General features: G+C 43.4%; 1 protein-coding gene across 1 annotated transcript; it reads right to left on the bottom strand.

Annotated features, from left to right (window-relative positions):
- Positions 1 to 253: 253 nt before the first annotated feature.
- Positions 254 to 23,657, bottom strand: LOC140588994 (NLR family CARD domain-containing protein 3-like). Its single transcript, XM_072711659.1, has 10 exons — positions 23,644 to 23,657; positions 21,510 to 21,623; positions 17,965 to 18,050; positions 16,746 to 16,780; positions 14,832 to 15,060; positions 12,937 to 14,674; positions 11,812 to 11,985; positions 11,499 to 11,672; positions 11,342 to 11,388; positions 254 to 1,004 (listed from the first exon to the last, which is right to left on the bottom strand). Exons 1-10 carry the CDS (start codon positions 23,655 to 23,657, stop codon positions 472 to 474), a joined length of 3,144 nt encoding a protein of 1,047 aa, XP_072567760.1. The 3' UTR covers positions 254 to 471.
- Positions 23,658 to 24,150: the final 493 nt, after the last annotated feature.

Here is a 24,150-nt window from a genome sequence, read left to right as displayed (position 1 = left end):
ATTATATATGCTGATTTAATCTAATCGTGTTAGTGATGTTAAATTACAGTAAAGTGAATTTATTTAATTGTATTATATGTTTTATGTTACCCAGTTACCTCACGCGTTGAGCAGAGCTGAACCAGGACATTAATAGGATACAATAGGAAGCCTTTATTGTCAGTGTACAGGTAGCAAATACAATATACAGACATAAATATATAAAATGTACATATAAAGGGGAAGGGAAAAGCCCCCCCAATCATCAGGATTACATTTCATTACATTTTAATCAGACAGAAAAAGTCATTTTACATGTTTGCTCTGTTTGCCGAGCCCAGACACTTATTTTGTCTAACATACGTCACACTTCAGACAGAGTAAAAAGGGTTATACTGGTTAAAAAGCAGAGATTTCACCTTTTTGCCACGGAGAAGCAGCGACATGTGACACTCTGATAAGGTAAAAATGATTCCTCCAGCACACAGTGAGCTATCCCAGCATGCACAGGGACACAGAGGAGTTTGTACAAACCACAAATGCTGGGCAGAGGGGTTTAGTGAATGAGGAGGTGAAGCTGTACAGGAGGGTCAGTCCATCAGAGGAGACTCTGTAGAAGGACAGAGTACCAGCCGCCCAGTCCAGATACACTCCTACTCTGCGGGAGCCTGAGGGTTGTATGGGTATGTCAGTCGGTTTATTATTGTAACAAATAGAGTAACTGTCAGGAGAGCAGCAAAGACTCCATGACTTGTCATTGGCTCCAAGCACACAGTCAGCACTGCGTCCTTTCCTCCTGATTCCTTTGTAAGTCACTGCTATATCAGCTCCATATCCACTCCACTCAGCCTCCCAGTAACAGCGACCAGTCAGACTCTCTCTACACAGAACTTGGAGCCAGATGTCAAATCTCTCTGGATGATCAGGATATGGCTGCTTTGTCCCCCCTGTCACCTTCCTGTTCCCCTCTGACAAAGACAGGCGGCAGTTTGCTGTGTTGGGGTCCAGCTTCAGCTGGCAGGAGTCTGTAGGCAAGAGGAAGAGCGATTAATCCCATCACGAAGCCCAGCATCTCCATCATTATCACTGTCACACCTCACACACTCACTAACACAGAACTCGCTCCAATACACACATTTTATTCCCAATATACTCATGTAGCCGCCCGAGTCTGCGGCGCTCCGGCTGCCCCCTGCGCTGTGAGACACGCCGCGCTGAGAGACTCGCTGGGGACCGAACTAGGGTAACCAGATAATCCATGTCAGGGAGGACACTTTGAGCTACTTCGAGTTTTACAAGCTAATTTCAAACTGAAAGGCTCCTGTGCTCGGCTAATTAGTTCAGCTGTTCTCATGCTTTGACTGGTTTGTGTCCTTGATTGAAAGACTCATTATTTTAACTGCACTTTAGACATACATCCATGTCACACCACTCCTTCACATAGGGCCTTGGAGGGCGGGGGGAGCTGTGCAGGTCCTGGGTCGGCTGCTTCGGCAGCCCACAGCTGGACTGCGCAGCTCCCTTCCCCTCTATTTTAACTCCACCTTAGACACTTAGGGCTTGGGGGGGGGCGGTGGGTGTCTTTTTCCCCCATATGCTCCCCTATATTTTAACGCCACTTTAGTTCACACACATGTACACCATCAATGATCAAGGTGGATGGGGGGCGGATGGGGTGGGGGGTCCTGGGTGTGGCAGGGGTGGTGGGCACTGGCGGGTGGGGGGGGGCAGCGGCATCTGTGGGGCGCTGCCAGTCTCCGGCGGGGTGCCCGCTCGTCTGCGATCTGGGGAGGTGGGGAACATCCTCTGGGGCCGTCCACTGGGCAAGTCCAGGGCATCTGCTGCCGGACCTCAAAGACGAGCAGGTGTGACAGAGTGTGTGTCCGAGTGTGTGTATATGTATGGATTTGTGAGTCTGCATGTTTGTCCTGGAACGGGGGAGCATGTGGGTGATGGGGCGGTGTGGGGGCGGCAGTGCGGGGATTTGGGGGAGGGAGGGTTGGGGGGTCTGGGCTTGGGGTAGCCAGGGGTGGATGTGCCTGGTGGCTCTCAGGGCGTCCCCCTGGTCGGGGTTCTGGGGGGGGGCAGGTCTCCCCGGGGCCCCCGCGGGGCGTGCAGGTGGCCCGGGCTCCAGGATCTATCCGTGCCTGCACGGCCCACCCCCGGCCTGTGGCCGTGGGGCTCCTGGCTCGTGCTCGCCGGTGGGGGGCGCCCGGTGGCTCCCCCCTCTGCCTCCTTGGGCGGACGCGCAGCCCTCCGGTGGCAGGGGGCCCGGGTACCTGGCCGCTGTGTGGCGGCTGGGTCCATGATCGCTCGGGGCTCTCCTGGCTGTCTGGGGGGCCCCGGGGCGGCGTTGTTGTGGCCCGATACACTCATTGGGAATCATTCCATGTTAACCTGCACACTCATACACTCACAACACACAAACATACACACACTTACACACACACACACACACATATATATGGACACACACGTACAGTACATATGCACTCACACACATACACATAGAACACGCACATGCATAGACACGTACACAAACGAGAGCCCAGGGCTTTCTTGCCCTATTTTATCCCTCTCTCTCCTTGTCTGGTTGTGCGTGTGTGTGTGTGTCTGGCTTCCATTCTTTCTTCTCAGATGCAGATACTGGCGCGGTGATATCGAGACTGTGTTACTGTTGGTCTGCTTATGTATCTTTTTCTTTGGTATTAATGTATTTAATTCCAGATGCAGATACTGGCACAAGCGTATTCCCTATCATAATGGTACCATTGGTTTCTTTGTATGTACAGTGGAACCTCGGATTACGAGTAACGCGGTTTACGAGTGTTCCGCAAGACGAGCAAAGATTTTTAATAAATTTTGACTTGAAAACCGAGCAAGTCCTGGTTTACGAGCGCCAAGTATCATCAAAAATCATATGGCACACATGCGCTCCTTGTTTTTACGTGCGCTTGGCTTCAAAACAGGAAGCGCATGCGTGTGCTTCTTGTTTTGACGCCGAGCGCACGTCATCACAACTGAACCAATGGTTATTCATTTTCTCACGCTGCGGAATTGTGGGTAATCGTCTCCCATGCTCGGTCTCAGTCAGCATGCCTCACTCGTATAGTCAAAATTTAGTAGAAAAGCACCACCTGAATAAGGGCGTAGCAGTGCGAGTGATGAATCTGTTTAACGACAATGCAATGTCCACATTTTTTGCAAAATCGAAAAGGAGGCAAAAGAGACTGTCATTGGATGGGTTCCTTGTTAAAGTCGCACAAAACAGAAAAAGATTCCAGTGAGCCAACAGATAGCAATAATTAATTTTTATATGAATATTTTTGAGTTGTGGAACGGATCATGTGAGTTTCCATTATTTCTAATGGAAAAATTTGCTTTGATATACGAGTGCTTTGGATTACAAGCATGTTTCCGGAACGAATTATGCTCGTAAACCAAGGTACCTCTGTATACTTTTTGTGTGTGTACCTGGATCTTATTTTTCAGATAAACAGCAGCTGGTGTGATGACACAATGTCCAGCAGTAAGATGTAGAAGCTGTCCTTTTGTTACTCTTTCCTTTTTGCTCTACTTTTTCTTCAGTTGTCATGTATTATTTTTCTTTCCCTGTCTCTCTCTGTCTGACCCCCCCCCCCCTTTTTTTTTTATTATTAATTTTTTGTGTATTTATTTATTTATTTATTTTTCTTCTTCTCTACCTCCTCTTTCTATCTCTTCTACCTCAGTTAACTTCCCCTGTCAGCTCCAGCTTTGTGGCGCAATAATCTAAAATGGTTAATAAAGAGTATACCTCAAGTAACAAGAGGAGCTTAATACGAAGCTCCACTTGGCAAAATAAAAGTGTTGGCACAATAAAGCACCCAGACTAACATCCTGCTTGCTAAACTGACGGACACGACAGGGGTAAAAAAAAAAAAAAAAAAAAAAAAAAGAAAGAAAGACTTTCACATTAGCATTAGTGACACATGCACGATTATATGCACACATGCACACAGTAAGAACTCAGTGCTCAAGTGAAATCCAGGTCCTTTTAATTGAAATGGTAGTTTACAAATCCTGTCCTAGCTCAGAGTGTCCTCCCTGACGTGGATTATCTGGTCACCCTAGACCGAACTGTACTTTAGCCTGCGCTCTATTATTCTGGGGTGCGTTTTTCGAACAACGACGGAAGTTAGCATTAACGATGCATCGTACTATGGTAGTTCAAACTAACCAACATCCAAACAACTACTGTTTCTCAAAACCATCGTACCACAGTTGTTCGAACCACGGGTGCGTTTCTCGAACAACGACGGAAGTTAGTACGATGCATCGTTAATGCTATGGTAGTTCAAACTAACCAACATCCGACCAACGACTGTTTCTCGAAACCGTCGTACCACAGTTGTTCGAACCACGTTAGTTAGTTAGGACTTGTGTAGTTGGAACTACAGTCGTTCCAGCGCTGATTGGTCAGACTCACGGCAAGTCATGCGCAACATAACATAAGAACATAAGAACATAAGAACATAAGAACTATACAAACGAGAGGAGGCCATTCGGCCCATCGAGCTCGCTTGGGGAGAACTTAACTAATAGCTCAGAGTTGTTAAAATCTTATCTAGCTCTGATTTAAAGGAACCCAAGGATTCAGCTTGCACTACGTTATCAGGAAGACTATTCCATACTCTGACTACACGCTGTGTAAAGAAGTGCTTCCTTAAATCCAGTTTGAAATGTTCTCCCGCTAATTTCCACCTATGGCCACGAGTTCTTGTATTTGAACTAATGCTGAAGTAACTATTCGGTTGAACAGCATCCAAACCTGTTAGAATCTTATAGACCTGGATCATGTCCCCCCTCAGTCTCCTTTGCTTGAGGCTGAACAGATTTAGCTCAAATAACCTTTCCTCGTATGACATTCCTCTAAGACCAGGAATCATTCTTGTGGCCCTACGCTGCACCTTTTCTAAGGCCGCTATGTCCTTTTTAAGATATGGTGACCAAACCTGTACACAATATTCTAGGTGAGGTCTCACCAAGGAATTGTATAATCTTAGCATTACCTCCCTTGACTTAAACTCCACACACCTGGAGATGTACCCCAACATCCTATTGGCCTTTTTTATTGCTTCCCCACACTGGCGAGAATGAGACATGGAAGCATCAACATACACACCAAGGTCTTTCTCATAATCAGCTACCTTTATTTCAGTAGGTCCCATAAAATACCTGTACTTTATATTTCTGCTCCCTACATGGAGTACCTTACATTTGTCTATGTTAAATTTCATCTGCCAGGTGTCAGCCCAGTCACTAATTAAATTAAGATCCCGCTGTAGCTGCTGAGCCGCTAGTTCAGTATCTGCTACACCACCCACCTTGGTGTCATCTGCAAATTTCACCAGTTTACTGTATATATTGGTGTCTATATCATTTATGTAAATTAGGAACAAAAGTGGTCCTAAAATTGAACCCTGCGGTACCCCACTATGAACGCAGGCCCACTGTGACATCGAGCCTCTTATAACTACTCGCTGCTTCCTATCCGTTAACCAGTTATCAATCCAAGTCGCTACAGTTCCTAAAATACCTGTCGCTTTGAGTTTAAGTGAGAGCCTCTTGTGGGGAACAACATCAAAAGCCTTTTGGAAATCTAAATAGATGACATCATAGGCCTTCTTATCATCAACTTCCTGAGTAGCTTCCTCAAAAAACTCCAACAGATTTGTTAAACAGGATCTACCTCTCCTAAATCCATGCTGGCTATCCCTCAAAATGTTATTTGAGTCCAGGTAATCTACCATTTTCTCTTTGATTATAGCCTCCATAACTTTACCAGTTATACAAGATAGACTGATTGGCCTATAGTTTGACAAATTACTTCTATCCCCTTTTTTGAAAATGGGCGTTATGTTGGCATGCTTCCAATCAGAAGGTACCACACCTTCAGATAAGGATTTTTGAAACAGTAATGTTAAGGGTCGGCAAATAATATCCCTCATCTCTTTTAACACTATAGGTAAGATGCCATCAGGGCCCTGTGATTTATTTATTTTGAGCTTAGCTAGGCTTTGCAAAACATCAGCTTCAGTTATATATATATTAGTTATAGACGATGTTGAATTAGTAATAAGAACTGGTAAGTTACTAGTGTCCTCGACAGTGAATACCCGTGCAAAACTATCATTGAACTCATTTACTATGTCAATGTCGTTTTCAATTATAAGACCCTTACTATCCTGCAGATTAGTAATTTCAGCTTTTAGAGCTCTTTTAGAGTTGAAATACTGGAAGAAACTTTTAACGTCATCCTTAGCCTCCAATGCGATCTTCCTTTCGACATTCCTTTTAGCTCGTCTAATGTCATTTTTTAATTCAGCCTGTAGATTTAGATACTCTTGCTTTATTATGTCATCATCAGTTATTTTCCATCTCTGGAACAAAGCCCTTTTCCTCCTTACTTTATACTTTATGTCCCTATTAAACCACCTAGGTTGCAATTTCCTAGATTTATTCTTGCTAGAAACAGGTATGAAGTCCTCTTGTACTTGCAATAATGTGCTTTTAAAAAATTCCCATGCCTCTTCAACAGTTTTGTTATTTAACTCCATCCAGTTCACGGTTTCTAGTTTTAATCTCATACAATTGAAGTTAGCCTTCCTAACATTATATATTTTTGATTTGGACTTTGCTCTTCGGGCACTAAACTTAACCTCAAATTTAACCATGTTATGATCGCTACTGTCAAGTGGTTCTAAAACATCTAATTTACCAATCCTGTCCTGGTTATTAGACAAAACAAGATCAAGAATGGCATCTCCCCTGGTAGGGGTGTTAACAAACTGAGTAAAAAAACAATCCTGTACTAATTCCACCATCTCAAGTTCATTTTCAGAAGAGCCAGCAACAATGTCCCACTGTATCCCCGGTAGATTAAAATCACCCATAACTACCACATCATTTTTATTGCTCATAATCCTAATAACAACGCACTTTCACAGCCGGTCACGTACAAACACGCGCGAACTGTGTAAAATATATAATAATCTCACACACACACACACACACACACACACACATATTTATTTGTGACATCAATTTCTGTCAGTCACACAACGCCAATAAAATGAAAATTAGCAATAATGCGACGCTCCTTGGAGTGATAAACAATAACTTTTATTCCGACGTTGTCGCTTACAGAATATTGTTATACTGGCTGACTGGAATACACAGGTGTGTGTAATAACCAAATATTACAGACAACATTTCCCGAGTACAAAGGCATGGATTCGTATCTGACCGCTGTAGTGTCATTCTACTGTTCCATTATGGAAAGGGCCGGTGTGTTGGCATGTTTTTTTTGGGATAACCGTTGGATCAGTTGCTCAAACCCAGTTGTGCGACCTCTTCAGTCGATCGGTCCTCTACATTTTGCTCTAAGCACGGAGTTGCAGTGAAAAGCTGCATGCTCTTTCTGGATAAAATTAGCCACCCCTGTGCTAATTAATACTTTGCAGTCTGAGATTTGTCCCTATTGCTCACTACAGACAGTTACCGTACTTATGACCAGAGACCCACACAACAATTACGTTTCAAACTACATTTTCAGACACCTTCACATTATATGTGATCGTAGAGCTAAATTATTTCTTATTAGGTATTAAAGATTATTAAATTTCTTACTTACACGGTGACTATACCCTTATTAAACTGCATTTTCCACCATCGCTGACGAATTTACATAAAACTACGCTTCTAACTACAGCTCGCGAGCTGTAGTTCGAACTACACAACTTAACGACAGTGTTTGCGAACGTTCGTTCGAACTATGGTTGAGAAACACCTGCGTCGTTTAACGATGCATCGTACCACGTACGTCCGCAGTATCGTTACCTATGTAGTTTGAACTATGGTTTCGAGAAACACCTGCGTCGTACTTACATAGTTCGAACGACGAAAGTTGCTAACATAGTTAGCAACAATGGTTTCGAGAAACGCACCCCTGTACGATACATAAAATATAAAAATGAAGCAGGAATTCAAGTATGTGAAATACCTCAGGAAATGTCGGACGCCGGCGGGAAGACGGGGCGAAATGCTGCGGATACTAAATTAATATCCTTAATTACAGGTAAATAAAATTACAAACAGCATTAATCAAAGTGTTAAACCTGAAATTGTACCACAAAGAGTACCACTAGAAGTTAATTTGTCTTTAGTTCAAAATAAGAACTTCCTTCAAACCACTTCGGACACATACCGCCCTCCAGCAGCGTTCAGCGCCGATTAGTGATGTGTCTGTCGCGAACGACCCGCTCAAAAGATCCGGATCCAGACCAAGAGACATTTTTATAAAGCAAAACATCTCCGCGGCTCAGCGCTCCATGCTGCTCTGACTGTGACTGAAGTTTGTGTTAATGGTGTGTGAGCCGCACGACCAATCACATGTACTGTAGGATCACACATGCAGATATCACAGGGCTTAAATTCCAGGTGGCCTGAGACAAGGCCGAGCCTGGTACGAGAGGTAGACATTGGCCTAGGCACCAAGGGGGTTAGTGACCCCACAAACATAAACACACTTACACACACACACACACACACACACACACACACACACACACACACACGCACACACAGATGACAAGGGAGGCCAGCACTCCAACTTATTGCCCAAAGATTTAGGGACCTACAGACAGCAGAGTGGACCTCAAGGACAGGGGTCCCTCGACTTGGCACACAACCCCCGCCCCAGACATCCTTACATACCACTCACCCAACAGACCAACACCCTAAAGAAAGTTTCTTTTAAGTTTGGCTTTTGTATACCTTGTATATTGATTTACTTATGACTACTAGTCTCAATATACAGATAGGACACATACAAACATAACCTTAGACAATCTTAGTGTTTCGTGTGCCACCCTTATAACCATGTTCACGGAGTATCACCTATTTCACCTCTTTACACTTGAACACATATAAATTTGAATAAATAGGTATTAGCTACCCCTGCATATATGTTCTCATGGTTATACCAGAAGAATCTGGAAAATTAAATAGTGTAACCAGTGCATCCTAACTTTCAGAGAGTCTTCTTTCTTTGTTTAATGTATCAAAAGTTATACCAGCTTAATGAAAATCAGCAATAAAGGGAGAATGAGTCGGGTCATAAATCCCAAAAGGACTGATACGGACCCCCCTTCCGAAAGCCCGCCAAATGGATGGCCAGCCATTGGGCCAGGAGTCGAATTCCTGGTCATCCCTATTCATGAACATTAGACCATAAAAACCTGGCACCTCAGAACAAAGGGGGGCAGAAAGATCAAAGGGCAGAAAACCATCAGCCCGGCAGCAGAGAAAAGCCCATCAGCCCAGGAGAAGAGAAGCCCACAAGAAGCCCTCCGGTGAAGGCCCAGCTGAACAGAGAACTGCAACCAAGACAAAGCTTCACCAGGAGAGAGAATCCAAGGGGCTCCACTCCACTGCTCCAAACGCCGCGCCTTCCTGAGTGCCATCAGCTCAACAGCTCTGCAACCAACTGCCCCCCCCCACTCTGCAACCAAGTAAACCAACTTCCTTTCATTCTAACAACCTAAGCTGTTCTGTTAACCTGCTATATGACTTTAGGGTCGTGTTTCCACAAACTGGGCTTGCTTTGCAGAACAGAAGTTCCCTTTTAAAGTTACTCATTTAAATCCGGTCATTACATTTCCATAATTACATTGTTTGTTTCTATTCCGTTATTTTGTGTTATGTTAGTTGTAGTGTTAGCTAGGAATAAATGCATGTCTTTTACATAACTTCAGCCTCCGTTCATTGAGTGCTCACAATAGTCCCTGCCTCTGTGCGATCTTGCTACATGCTCTGAAACCTCAAACTCGCCTGAAATATCGCGAGACTCTCATCGGCCATGAGAGGAGCTTCGCTACCAATCGTTTACATTACCTGGTGACGCAGCTCGCTGGACGAGCCTTCTAACCCAGGTTACTAAGCGATACTGGTAATTAGTGAATCCCATTTAAGTCTCACATTAACAGACTTAAGGGGATCACGAAATTGAGTTTGGAGGAGCCGACCATTCGGCACAACAATTGGTTAATAATCAGCATTAAATAATAATGAATTAAAATTTAATTAATTAAAAACATATTGGTGGAGATATTAAAATTTACCTGAGCTAATAATTCCTACACACATGATGAGTCAGGCAAGGTTCAGGTTAAACAGGGGGTGCGCGTGTTGACGGTGTACAGGTACAGAGCAGGAGGGAGGGAGAGGAGGAGAGAAAGAGGGAGTGTGGTGCGCGAATAATAGGCAAGATGAGTGATAGTTGGAAACGAAGCGGCATTTGGATGCATTTTAATAGCTATGATAACTCAAAGGCACAATGCACAGTTTGCAAGATGAAGCTGTCATTTCCATCAGGATCCACAAACAACCTTCACAGACACTTAGGAACTGCGCATCCAACAGTTCAGATGGAAGGAAAAAGACAGGCTAGCGTGCTGCTACTGCCAGAAGCCGAATCAGCCCGTCTAAGCTGAGGCACTTAGCCTTTCTGCCCCAAAGGAAATGCTAAAATGTTACACTGTTAGAAAGGTGATAGATAGTTGTTATAGTGGATAGATACTAAAACTGTTGGATGCTGGTGTTTTGCACGTTGTAATTTCTTTATAGTTATTCGTTATTTATGTTATTTGACTGTTAATGGTTTCAAAGACAAAAACAGATTTTCCGCAATATAATGTTCAATACACGTGTAGTAGTGTTTGAGGTTTTTACATTTCATCTTTTTATACCATACATGATGGTATTGAGAAAATCATAAGGTTTAGTACAACACATATCAATCATGCGTCATAACAGCGCTGAATCTGGCTGAAACAGAAGTAATAAAATGAAGAGCCGTTTGGGAGCCAGAAGAGCCGGCTCTTCTTTGTGAGCTGAGCCAAATGATCCGACTGACTAAAAAGAGCCGAAATTCCCATCACTAGCGCAGACTGAGGAGACGTTCAGTGTGACAGCCAGTTTGAGGAGATTACGGGTGCTGTCTTAGGACAATCCTAACAAATCTCAAAACAGTAGTCATCACATGGGCAAAAAGGACAAATGTGAAAGTATTTTGTTTTAAATATGCACAAATGTGCCAGAATTTATTATACCCTGTTACACTCTCACATAAATACAAAGAATAGTTAATGTATTTCTACAGACGTTCCCAGACTCCCATTTCTACTTAAGAAAATAGTCATTTTTAAACCCAAAAAAGAAAAGAAAAAAAAAACAAACAGACACATCACAATAATTGTGTGAATGCTATCATAAAGTAGTATTAACAGCATTAAGGATAAAAACATGCAAACAAACTTACATTTCTGGATCCCTGGTCTGGTCCTGCACTCTCCACTGTGGTCCACACTATAGCAGAAGCAGAATGACATAGTACTGCTGTATCCATTTATTTAATTGTTGTACTTTCTCCACATACATGAGTCTATAGCAGGAGCAGACACACATTCTGTACTCACTTCAGTTTCTCCAGTTTACAGCTGGGATCCTCCAGTAGAGCAGAGAGCAGCTTCACTCCTGAGTCTCCTGGGTGATTGTAGCTCAGGTCCAGCTCTCTCAGGTGAGAGGGGTTTGACCTCAGAGCTGAAGCCAGGGAAGAACAGCCTTCTTCTGTGACTCTACAGCCTGATACCCTGCAGAGAGACAGACAATATCTCTCCAATAAATAAAAACACCTCACCACTATGAGTATTACTTTTGAGTAAATGTGACGACTTCAATAAAGCTTTCAGCAATTACACATTACAGTGTGGAAAACCCAGTAATATTGACCTCAGTATCTCCAGTGTACAGTGTGAATCCCCCAGTCCAGCAGAAAGCAGCTTCACCCCTGAATCCTGGAGGTCATTGTCACTCAGGTCCAGCTCTTTCAGCTGAGAGGAGTTTGATCTGAGAGCTGAAGCCAACACTTCACAGCAAGTCTCTGTGAGTCTACAGCTGTCCAGCCTGGAAAAGGAAACGTGTTAAGATATAAATACATACACCACACACAGGTATATCAAATAAAAAAATCAAAAAAAACATTTTTAAGTACAATAAGACATGCAGCATATAGCTGAAATATCAGTTATTTTGTTGTTTCCTTGTCCTAGTCAGAAACACAAATAGTTTTTACTTGACACTCCCTAGCTGACGCGAACCTGCTTTTTAATGACCTTACAGGGTGAGTTACCCTGAGACTCTGTAATATATGCATAAGTATTTTTTATAAAGCTCTGAGCAGCGCTGGGGCTCAGTGATCAGCACTACAGCCGACCCAGGGGATCTAGGGTTTTGGGTTCGGTTCCTGCCTCGGATATGTGTAAGTGTACATGTTTATGGGGGTTTGAATGTCAAGAAGAGCTTAAGTAATGTTAATTATAATTTTTATATATATAATTTTTGCTTACACCATGACTGAAATACTTATTTTCTGTTTTCTGTATCTGAGAACCTGTAAAATTTCCAAAACACTAATCACACAATTACCAATCCTGTCAGATAGGGATGAAATAGTGATGCTATATTCATCCCCCCGGTAAAATACTGCTGTCACCTCTCTGATCTTGCTCTCTCTGACATACACATACAGGTCAGAGCGCAAGGTTGGCCAGCATCCAGCCCCCTGAAGCTGGGGGGTAAGGGCCTTGCGCAAGGGCCCAAAACCAGTATCACTCTGCCAGCCAGATATTTAAACCGGTGACCTTCTGACCACAGACACAGAGTCCAAACCCAATGAACCACACGCCACACTAAGAATCTTAAGAAAAATATATACATATCTTGCAGTATCCAGAATCAAAAAGAATTTCTGGGTGTCTATATAAATACACACCAATTGTTCTGATAAGATATAAAAGCAGTATCATGAATAACATCTGTACTTCTTTAGCAACAGACAGATGTAAGATCACTTACAGAGCTCTCCTAGATTTCTTGATCACAGGCAGCAGCCTCTGAAGACCTTCATCTGATCTGATGTATTTCTTCAGATCAAACACATCCAGCTCCTTATCTGACATCAGTAACACAAAGGCCAGAGCTGACCACTGTGCAGGTGAGAGGTCTGCTGCTGAAAGGCTTCCTGAACTCAGGTATCTTTGTACTTCCTCTATTAGAGAATTGTCACCCAGTTCATTCAGACAGTAGAACAGGTTGATGGTCCTTTCTGCAGATAAATTCTCCTGTATTTTCTCCTTGATGTACTGGGCTGTTTCCTTAATGTTATGTGAGCTGGGTCTTGTCTCTCCCAGTAGTTTTTTTAACAGAGTTCTTTTCTGGCCCAGTAGTTTTTGTAACAGATTCTTACTGGAGTCTGTTGAGAGGCCAAGGAGGAAGCGGAGGTAGAGGTCCAAGTGTCCATTCTTGCTCTTTAATGCCTGATCCACTGCAGTCTTCAGCAGGTCAGCTGATGAGTTTGACAGAAACACATATAAAGCAGCGAGATACTCCTGGATGCTCAGATGCACAAAGCAGTACACCTTCTCCTGATACAATCCATATTCCTCCTTAAAGACTTCTGTGCACACTCCAGAGTAAACTGAAGCTTCAGTGACATCAATGTTATTCCCTATCAGATCTTGCTCATAAAATATGAGATTGCCTTTCTCAAGGTTGTCAAAAGCCAGTTTACCAAGTTTGAAAAGGAACTCCTTGCTGATTTCATAGTTTGTCATATACTTGTCATTTTTTAAACTCGCCTGAAAGATCAGGAAGTGTGTGTACATTTCAGTCAGAGTCCTTGGAGTTTCTCCCTTGTCAGTCTCACTAAAAAGCCTTTCAAGAACAGTGGCTGAAATCCAGCAGAACACAGGTATGTGGCACATGATGAAGAGGCTCCTTGATGATTTCACATGTGTGATAATCCTGCTGGCCAGACCCTGATCACTAAATCTCTTGCTGAAATACTCCTCCTTCTGGGCATTACTGAACCCTCGTATCTCTGTCACCTGGTGGATACACTCAGGAGGTATCTGACTGGCTGCTGCTGGCCGGGAGGTTATCCAGAGGAGAGCGAATGGAAGCAGATTCCCCTTAATGAGGTTAGTCAACAGCACATCCAGTGACGTTTTCTTTGTTAAATCAAACCAGCTCTCATTCTTCTGAAAATCTAAAGGAAGGCGACATTCATCTAGACCATCAAAGATCAACAAAACTTTGTACCTACACAGCTCAGTGGATTTAAGCGGTTTCAGTTCTGGGACAAAGTGGTGAAGCAGATCAATCAGACTGTATTCATCCTTAATCAAATTCAGGTCCCGGAAAGGAAGAGCAAATATGAAGTGAATGTCCTGGTTTGCTTTTCCTTCTGCCCAGTCAAGAATAACTTTCTGCACAGAGACTGTTTTCCCGATACCTGCGACCCCTTTAGTGAGTACAGTTCTGATAGGTGTCACACGCCCATGTAAGGGTTTAAATATATCATTGCACTTGACTGTAGTATCTTCTGTTGCCCTTTTCTTGGATGCTGTTTCAATCTGTCTCACTTCATGTTCATCATTGATTTCTCCAGCTCCCCCTTCAGTTATGTAGAGTTCTGTGTAAATCTCTTTGAGAAGTGTTGGCTGTCCTTCCTTAGCTTTCCCTTCAAATACATACTCAAATTTATTCTTCATATTACATTTGATTGTGCGCTGATACTGCAACAGAAGATGCCCTGAAATAAAATGAGAGCTATTCAAAAAACATTTACTCATTTAAGCCAAATTAAATCAAATTAAATAAATGATAAACTGAAATGTAATACACATTTTTTCAGAAAACTCTTTTTCTGAAGTAAATCAAACACACACTGAATGAGGTACAGCTCTTACTCTTCTCCAGCATGTCAGCGAGATCATTTTGCTCCATGGTCCTCAGGATGTACAGTGTGATCTTCAGAGCTCCCTCTCTACCACAGGTCTTCTGCATCTGACCATAACTGTCCAGGTCATTGTCCTCCTGCAGCTGAGGCTCAGAGCATTCTGGGTCATTCTGATCCAGGTACCTTTTGAATTTCATCAGCTCATCCTTCAGAAACTTTTGAGCTTTTTTCTCCAGTAACTGAAATGAACAGTTACAGTTTAATTATTATCACTCCAGGCACCGTATCTTTTTATAACTTCATTTGTGAGTTATGCTGCGTTCCATTTCAACTTGTAACTTGGAAATTCGGAGTTCCTAGTGGGAAATTTCAACTGGAACGCCCCCTGAAGTCGGAATTCCAACTCGTGAAGTCGGGGGAATCTACACAACCTCGACCTCAGAATTCAAAATGGCTGCACCCTTTATCAACAGAAGTTAAAGCTGTAGTTTTACAGTGTTTATAAGCAGTTCTGTATTATTTGTTGCTCATTAAATTAGTTGTACACACTGCTTTCTGTGGACGTGTTGCTATGGTGTTTTCATGTGCAAAACACCACGTAATGTGTTATCAACTGGTATTGCTAACAATGACTAACAATTAACCTGGCTAGAACTGGGGGCTGTTTCAGAAGGGAGGATTTTTTGCTTAGCCGAACAACTAATAAAGAATAATAAAATAATAATAAAAGATTTAAAGTAGCCCGGGCTAAATATAAGTGAATGAAGATGAAGCTGATTTAAACGGGGGCACATTAAATACAGCAAGTTATCTGGCTAAGCAAGAAATCCTGCTTTTTGAATCAGGTCCCTATTCAAGCGATTTCAGGTCCCTGGTTTTGCTAAATGTCTTTCCGACTTGCTGTACTGAAACGAGGTTAATTTGGGTCTGACGTCATTCCCAGCTCAGACTTCCGAGGTAAATGGAACGCAGCATTAGTTGAATCATCTCTTACACAGAACGAACTACTTATTGTATATCTGTAGAAGATATATGTCAATTTAGATAAAATTTAGGAAAATAAACTTCAGTAATAAATGCAAACCTTGAAGATGGATGATAAGTCTGCTTTATGTGGATGTGAATTACATCTATTCACTCCGTCCCTGTGAATAAAACACAAATATCCAACCATTATATTTTTATTTAAATAGATGTAACTGCCATCCACATTCTGAGCTTATTTCATTAGGGTGGCTTCCTGACATCAGCTTGCTTATGACAGTATGAGAAGCAGTGACATCTAGTGGCAGCACAGAGTGACAGCAGGTAGCAGCCAGGAGAGACGGTTTGGCATGTAGCTCCCAGTCACTCAATGACATTCACTGGTTATTTCTTGCAAACTGTAACATGATTTCAAACAGATTTCAAATTAAAGTACCATAACTATCCAGGGGTGGAATTTATTTTGGGAGGGACAACCCTGACTCCTGCAATTTAGGGCCCCCCCACCTGATCTCGACATGTAAAAAAAAAAAAAAAAAAAAAAAAAAACACAGATCACATGATCACACCAAACCATTAATATAATTATTTTGATTACAGTGAAATGTATAACACACCAATATACAACTTTTGCATTATATCGCCCCCCACCCCCCTCCAACAGCACTCATGTTTCTCTTTTGGCTCCAAAAGCAGCTGGCTTAACCCCAAAGGGATTTGTTCTGTCCCTTGTTTCCAGGGTTAACACTAGACTGCCTGTAATACTCAGGGGCTTCCTGTCTCTAGCTGGGCTGCACCTCAGGTACCCAGCAGGCCCAGGCTCTGGTGTGACCTCTGGCAGCTCCGTAGGATCTTGTCCAGTGTGAGAGAAAAACTGACTAGAGGGATATTTTGTAATCAGCTTTGAAACTGTATCTTTGTGCAACTAATGCAAAAGTACCTGAGTGTTAGGCAGCTGACAGCCAAGAATGTAAGCTTAAGAGAATTAAGAGTTAACCTTAGTGTAGCAATATGTGCTTGAACTTTGTGCTCATTAGATTGAGCATATATGCAGGCTAGAGAACAGAAATGCAGGTTTAGAGCATGTTTATCAGACAGAGCAGGAAAATCACAAAAGGCTACAGTGAGTGGGGGCTGCTTGCAGGTGACCAGACCCATAAGTTACAGGCTGTATAAAGTACATATGAAATGCTGATTACAAGATATCCCTCTAGTCAATTTCTCTCTCACAAGTGTTTTCCCTGGTCCCAGGTTCATAGCCCCTTAGTTCTGTTTGTTAATTGTTAGTTAATTCCACCCGTGTCCTGTTTCCAGTGTCTGCTCTGATTGGTTGATTGTGTTGAGTTCTCACACCTGTCTTTTGTTAGTCCCCATGATCTGTGTATTTTACTGCCTGCCTGTGGTCAGTTCCCTCACTTGGTCATTGTATCACATGCTGTTGATCCTGTGCTTTGTTCCTGTGTGTATTGGATTCCTGTGTAGTTATTTTCCCCTTAGTCCTGCTCCCTGGGTTGCTGCTCTTTACTAGTGTCCCCTGTGTTTTGTTGTTATGACCTTTTGACCCCTCGTGGTTCCCTCATTTTCTGCTCTGTGATTTGTTATAAATAAACCCCGGTCATCTTGGAGCCGCACTGTGGATCGTCATCCTTTCCTCGCCTGCACCATCCCCCAATCCCATAACAACTAGCTAATTAGTAACAGACACTGTTCCATTAAACATGTTCAAACTGAAGCCTCAGTCTGAACAGATCTAATGAGCCCATGAGAATCTATTTATCAAAGCAGAAACATCCATTGCAGAATAAGACAATCTATTGTCCAGTCATGCTTAATCAATATAGAGCAGTAACTTTTCTCCAGCTGCATGCTGAGGATTGAAATTTAAAATATACCTTTCAATCTACCTTCTAATTCCAGCTCGCAAGAAATCAGTCTTTACAGTAATCCTCATCCTTTTACCTCAGACGTGATTTATACAGACAAAACTTCTGTTTACATTTTCAAAGACAATGGGATTTGTAAAAGTAAAATTGAAAGTTGAAGTTTTTTTTTCCCTTGTAGCTTGTGTGCACCTGTATGTCTTTTGACTGAGAGTCTGAGTGTTTTAAACAATGTTTAAATGCATATTTACCTTTGATCTGTAGGAAAACGTCCCTCACTGAAGCCGATTGATCGGTCCATTGACCTGTCAGTCTTCATGGAAACACAGCTGGGTACAGGTGAGTCTGCTCTCTCCATCAGGACACTGTGGACAGTGACAGGAAAGATCCTCAGTCTATAAATATAATCCATATAATGTGGACAGGGTCACATTAAACCTTTAGTTTTTTAACCTTCTGCTCTGTTCATGTACTTTGATATGCTGTGTAGCTCTTGATGCAAACATGCTTGTTTACATTTAGCTTTAATGTGAAATAAACTGTCTCACCTAAAATGAAGATCCCAGTATGAAAGGTTTAGTATCATTGTTACAGCCTCCGTTACTAGACTTGCCTGTTGTTGCTTGATACATTTAGCCTTAAATGGGGTTCCCCACAATAAATTTCACCAAGTTAGCAATAAGAGTTTTGCTGACCGGCCACTGGACTGAATACCAATAACATGTTCTGAATGGAGGCGGCGGTGTGTACAGAGACCGAAAATATAAACTTTTAGTGTGCCGGAGTGATCTACAATACCCTTTTTATGAATAGCCGACTACGCCACCCCAGGGACACTGCACCCGGGGACCATGATGATAACCCAACTCGCAAATACAGCACACAGGTTTGATTCACCGGAAAGGGCCAGCGACATGAATCAGTAAAAGTTTTACATTCAAGGGGAGATTCATAGTTCCACGCTACACACAATAGATCTAAAAACCCCTCTGGCCCCAACCCCTGAAGTAGACCCATCCATCCATCCATTTTCCAATCTGCTCATCCTACTGGGTCATGGGGGGTCCAGAGCCTACCCCGGAAGCAATGGGCACGAGGCAGGAAACAACCCTGGACAGGAGGCCAGCCCATCGCAGGGCACACTCACACCATTCACTCACATGGACACCTATGGGCAATTTAATAACTCCAATTAGCCTCAGTATGTCTTTGGGCTGTGGGGGGAAACCAGAGTACCCGGAGGAAACTCCATGACAACATTGGGAGAACATGCAAACTCCACACACATGTGACCCAAGCGGAGACTCAAACCCAGATCCCAGAGGCGTGAGGCAACAGTGCTAACCACTCCAGATAAAAGCACAACTGATCTCTGGACCAGAAACTCTCCACAGGCGGGACCTCCGTGGGTACGTCACGTGAGCGCACACACACACACACACACACACACACACACACACACACACACACACACACACACCTAATACCAGTGACTTATACTGCACACGCACACGGGTGAGGTCCACCACCAGCCAGGAGGGTGCCGCTCAAGGCTACTAGCCCTGAAACAGTCAAAGACAGGACACCAGGTTAGTATGGTACCCGCTTTCCGTTGCCCTGCAACGCCTGCATGACCACCCAAAGCTTAACCAAAATACAGAATCACAGCAATCAAAATAAATTCAACCAAAAAAATACAAATAAACAATCCATGCAATACAATAAATCAAACCAAAGGAAACCAACACACAAAATCTTGAGGCAGCATATAGGCTGTACGCAGAGATCGGCAGCGGAACGACGCCACTCCAGGAAGCTCTGGGCACCAAGGTTCCACACTGGGCTACCCGCAGCCCTAACACAGGCTGGGTGAAATCCCCCGCGAGCTCCACAGGATATGCCGATGTCGATCGCATGTAAACAGACAGACAACCAAAACAGCGGCAATGTCCACGTTCCCAGTAAACCTGTGGCCTGTACTACGAAGCAGGGTTACTGGCTTATCAGGGTAACTTGTCGGATTTAAGGTAGTCTGGGCAAAATATAAGCGAACGAATATGAGGTCCATTTAAACGGTGCGACCTTAAATCCGACAAGTTACCCCGATAAGCCAGTAACCCCGCTTCGTAGTATAGGCCACTGCAATATATTAAAATTACAGGTCACACTCACAATAAATAACCCCTCTTACATCCCCGATGTACCTAACGCCAGCCTGAGGACTTAACACCGCTGGAGCTGCCTTCACCACCTCCCCAACTACAAAAACACAAGCTACTTAATGACGGTATGTATAATCGCGGGGCAAGCATATTAATTTAAAGCAAAGGGCTTACCGGCAACAGGACACAGCTCCCCAAAGGTGTGCATTACACCAACCGCTTCAGCGCCATACCTAGCCATCCACCCACTACTGTAAATACAGCACTAGCCCAATGAGGCGAACGGATCAATATTCCCCACTTGGCTATATTAGCATATTCAGAAAATCACCTCGCGCCACAAAGATGTGAAAAATTGAAGAATCAGCGCTAGGTGGCAGCAGAGGGCAGCATCCCTGGAGTACAATTAAATGTAAATTCTTGAAGGAAATTAAATTTCATAACTTTAATAAATTATAAACATGAATCATCTACCATACGGATCTGAATCAGTTAAGTCTCAAACAAGTGAATTAAGTTAAGACAGATTACTCTCTCTTTCGAGAATGCTGGATTGTTTATTTTTTATGACCATGTGTAAAGCCGTACAAACACGCAGGTTCTGTCTTACCTCTCAGTTCTCTTTGTTTTACTTTGAAAATCACAAAAGGCTACAGTGAGTGGGGGCCGCTTGCAGGTGGCCAGACCCATAAGTTACAGGCTATATAAAGTACATATGAAATGCTGATTACAAAATATCCCTCTAGTCAATATTTCTCTCACAAGTGTTTTCCCTGGTCCCACGTTCATAGCCCCTTAGTTCTGTTTGTTAATTGTTAGTTAATTCCACCTGTGTCCTGTTTCCAGTGTCTGCTCTGATTGGTTGATTGTGTTGAGTTCTCACACCTGCCTTTTGTTAGTCCCCATGATCTGTGTATTTTACTGCCTGCCTGTGGTCAGTTCCCTCAGTTGGTCATTGTATCACATGCTGTTGATCCTGTGCTTTGTTCCTGTGTGTATTGGATTCCTGTGTAGTTATTTCCCCCTTAGTTCTGCTCCCTGGGTTGCTGCTCTTTACTAGTGTCCCCTGTGTTTTGTTGTTATGACCTTTTGACCCCTCGTGGTTCCCTCATTTTCTGCTCTGTGATTTGTTATAAATAAACCCCTGTCATCTTGGAGCCGCACTGTGGATCGTCATCCTTTCCTCGCCTGCACCATCCCCAATCCCATAACAACTAGCTAATTAGTAACAGACACTGTTCCATTAAACATGTTCAAACTGAAGCCTCAGTCTGAACAATTCTAATGAGCCCATGAAAATCTATTTCTTAAAGCAGAAACATCCATTGCAGAATAAGACAATCTATTCTCCAGTCATGCTTAATCAATATAGAGCAGTAACTTTTCTCCAGCTGCATGCTGAGGATTGAAATTTAAAATATACCTTTCAATCTACCTTCTAATTCCAGCTCGCAAGAAATCAGTCTTTACAGTAATCCTCATCCTTTTACCTCAGACGTGATTTATACAGACAAAACTTCTGTTTACATTTTCAAAGACAATGGGATTTGTAAAAGTAAAATTGAAAGTTGAAGTTTTTTTTTCCCTTGTAGCTTGTGTGCACCTGTATGTCTTTTGACTGAGAGTCTGAGTGTTTTAAACAATGTTTAAATGCATATTTACCTTTGATCTGTAGGAAAACGTCCCTCACTGAAGCTGATTGATCGGTCCATTGACCTGTCAGTCTTCATGGAAACACAGCTGGGTACAGGTGAGTCTGCTCTCTCCATCAGGACACTGTGGACAGTGACAGGAAAGATCCTCAGTCTATAAATATAATCCATATAATGTGGACAGGGTCACATTAAACCTTTAGTTTTTTAACCTTCTGCTCTGTTCATGTACTTTGATATGCTGTGTAGCTCTTGATGCAAACATGCTTGTTTACATTTAGCTTTAATGTGAAATAAACTGTCTCACCTAAAATGAAGATCCCAGTATGAAAGGTTTAGTATCATTGTTACAGCCTCCGTTACTAGACTTGCCTGTTGTTGCTTGATACATTTAGCCTTAAATGGGGTTCCCCACAATAAATTTCACCAAGTTAGCAATAAGAGTTTTGCTGACCGGCCACTGGACTGAATACCAATAACATGTTCTGAATGGAGGCGGCGGTGTGTACAGAGACCGAAAATATAAACTTTTAGTGTGCCGGAGTGATCTACAATACCCTTTTTATGAATAGCCGACTACGCCACCCCAGGGACACTGCACCCGGGGACCATGATGATAACCCAACTCGCAAATACAGCACACAGGTTTGATTCACCGGAAAGGGCCAGCGACATGAATCAGTAAAAGTTTTACATTCAAGGGGAGATTCATAGTTCCACGCTACACACAATAGATCTAAAAACCCCTCTGGCCCCAACCCCTGAAGTAGACCCATCCATCCATCCATTTTCCAATCTGCTCATCCTACTGGGTCATGGGGGGTCCAGAGCCTACCCCGGAAGCAATGGGCACGAGGCAGGAAACAACCCTGGACAGGAGGCCAGCCCATCGCAGGGCACACTCACACCATTCACTCACATGGACACCTATGGGCAATTTAATAACTCCAATTAGCCTCAGTATGTCTTTGGGCTGTGGGGGGAAACCAGAGTACCCGGAGGAAACTCCATGACAACATTGGGAGAACATGCAAACTCCACACACATGTGACCCAAGCGGAGACTCAAACCCAGATCCCAGAGGCGTGAGGCAACAGTGCTAACCACTCCAGATAAAAGCACAACTGATCTCTGGACCAGGAACTCTCCACAGGCGGGACCTCCGTGGGTACGTCACGTGAGCGCACACACACACACACACACACACACACACACACACACACACACACACACACACACACACAGCTAATACCAGTGACTTATACTGCACACGCACACGGGTGAGGTCCACCACCAGCCAGGAGGGTGCCGCTCAAGGCTACTAGCCCTGAAACAGTCAAAGACAGGACACCAGGTTAGTATGGTACCCGCTTTCCGTTGCCCTGCAACGCCTGCATGACCACCCAAAGCTTAACCAAAATACAGAATCACAGCAATCAAAATAAATTCAACCAAAAAAATACAAATAAACAATCCATGCAATACAATAAATCAAACCAAAGGAAACCAACACACAAAATCTTGAGGCAGCATATAGGCTGTACGCAGAGATCGGCAGCGGAACGACGCCACTCCAGGAAGCTCTGGGCACCAAGGTTCCACACTGGGCTACCCGCAGCCCTAACACAGGCTGGGTGAAATCCCCCGCGAGCTCCACAGGATATGCCGATGTCGATCGTATGTAAACAGACAGACAACCAAAACAGTGGCAATGTCCACGTTCCCAGTAAACCTGTGGCCTGTACTACGAAGCAGGGTTACTGGCTTATCAGGGTAACTTGTCGGATTTAAGGTAGTCTGGGCAAAATATAAGCGAACGAATATGAGGTCCATTTAAACGGTGCGACCTTAAATCCGACAAGTTACCCCGATAAGCCAGTAACCCCGCTTCGTAGTATAGGCCACTGCAATATATTAAAATTACAGGTCACACTCACAATAAATAACCCCTCTTACATCCCCGATGTACCTAACGCCAGCCTGAGGACTTAACACTGCTGGAGCTGCCTTCACCACCTCCCCAACTACAAAAACACAAGCTACTTAATGACGGTATGTATAATCGCGGGGCACGCATATTAATTTAAAGCAAAGGGCTTACCGGCAACAGGACACAGCTCCCCAAAGGTGTGCATTACACCAACCGCTTCAGCGCCATACCTAGCCATCCACCCACTACTGTAAATACAGCACTAGCCCAATCAGGCGAACGGATCAATATTCCCCACTTGGCTATATTAGCATATTCAGAAAATCACCTCGCGCCACAAAGATGTGAAAAATTGAAGAATCAGCGCTAGGTGGCAGCAGAGGGCAGCGTCCCTGGAGTACAATTAAATGTAAATTCTTGAAGGAAATTAAATTTCATAACTTTAATAAATTATAAACATGAATCATCTACCATACGGATCTGAATCAGTTAAGTCTCAAACAAGTGAATTAAGTTAAGACAGATTACTCTCTCTTTCGAGAATGCTGGATTGTTTATTTTTTATGACCATGTGTAAAGCCGTACAAACACACAGGTTCTGTCTTACCTCTCAGTTCTCTTTGTTTTACACTCCACAGGGGGGGTCATTTCAGATGCAGCTCCCTCCATTTTTGTGCCGATCTAGACCAGATGACTGATGCTGGGGTCTCTATGAACACGA

Source organism: Paramormyrops kingsleyae, chromosome 4 (assembly GCF_048594095.1).
Source record: "Paramormyrops kingsleyae isolate MSU_618 chromosome 4, PKINGS_0.4, whole genome shotgun sequence".
NCBI classification, from domain to species: domain Eukaryota; kingdom Metazoa; phylum Chordata; class Actinopteri; order Osteoglossiformes; family Mormyridae; genus Paramormyrops; species Paramormyrops kingsleyae.
The sequence above is the reverse complement of the archived record's forward strand: the minus strand, read 5'-3'. Positions and strand labels throughout refer to the sequence as shown.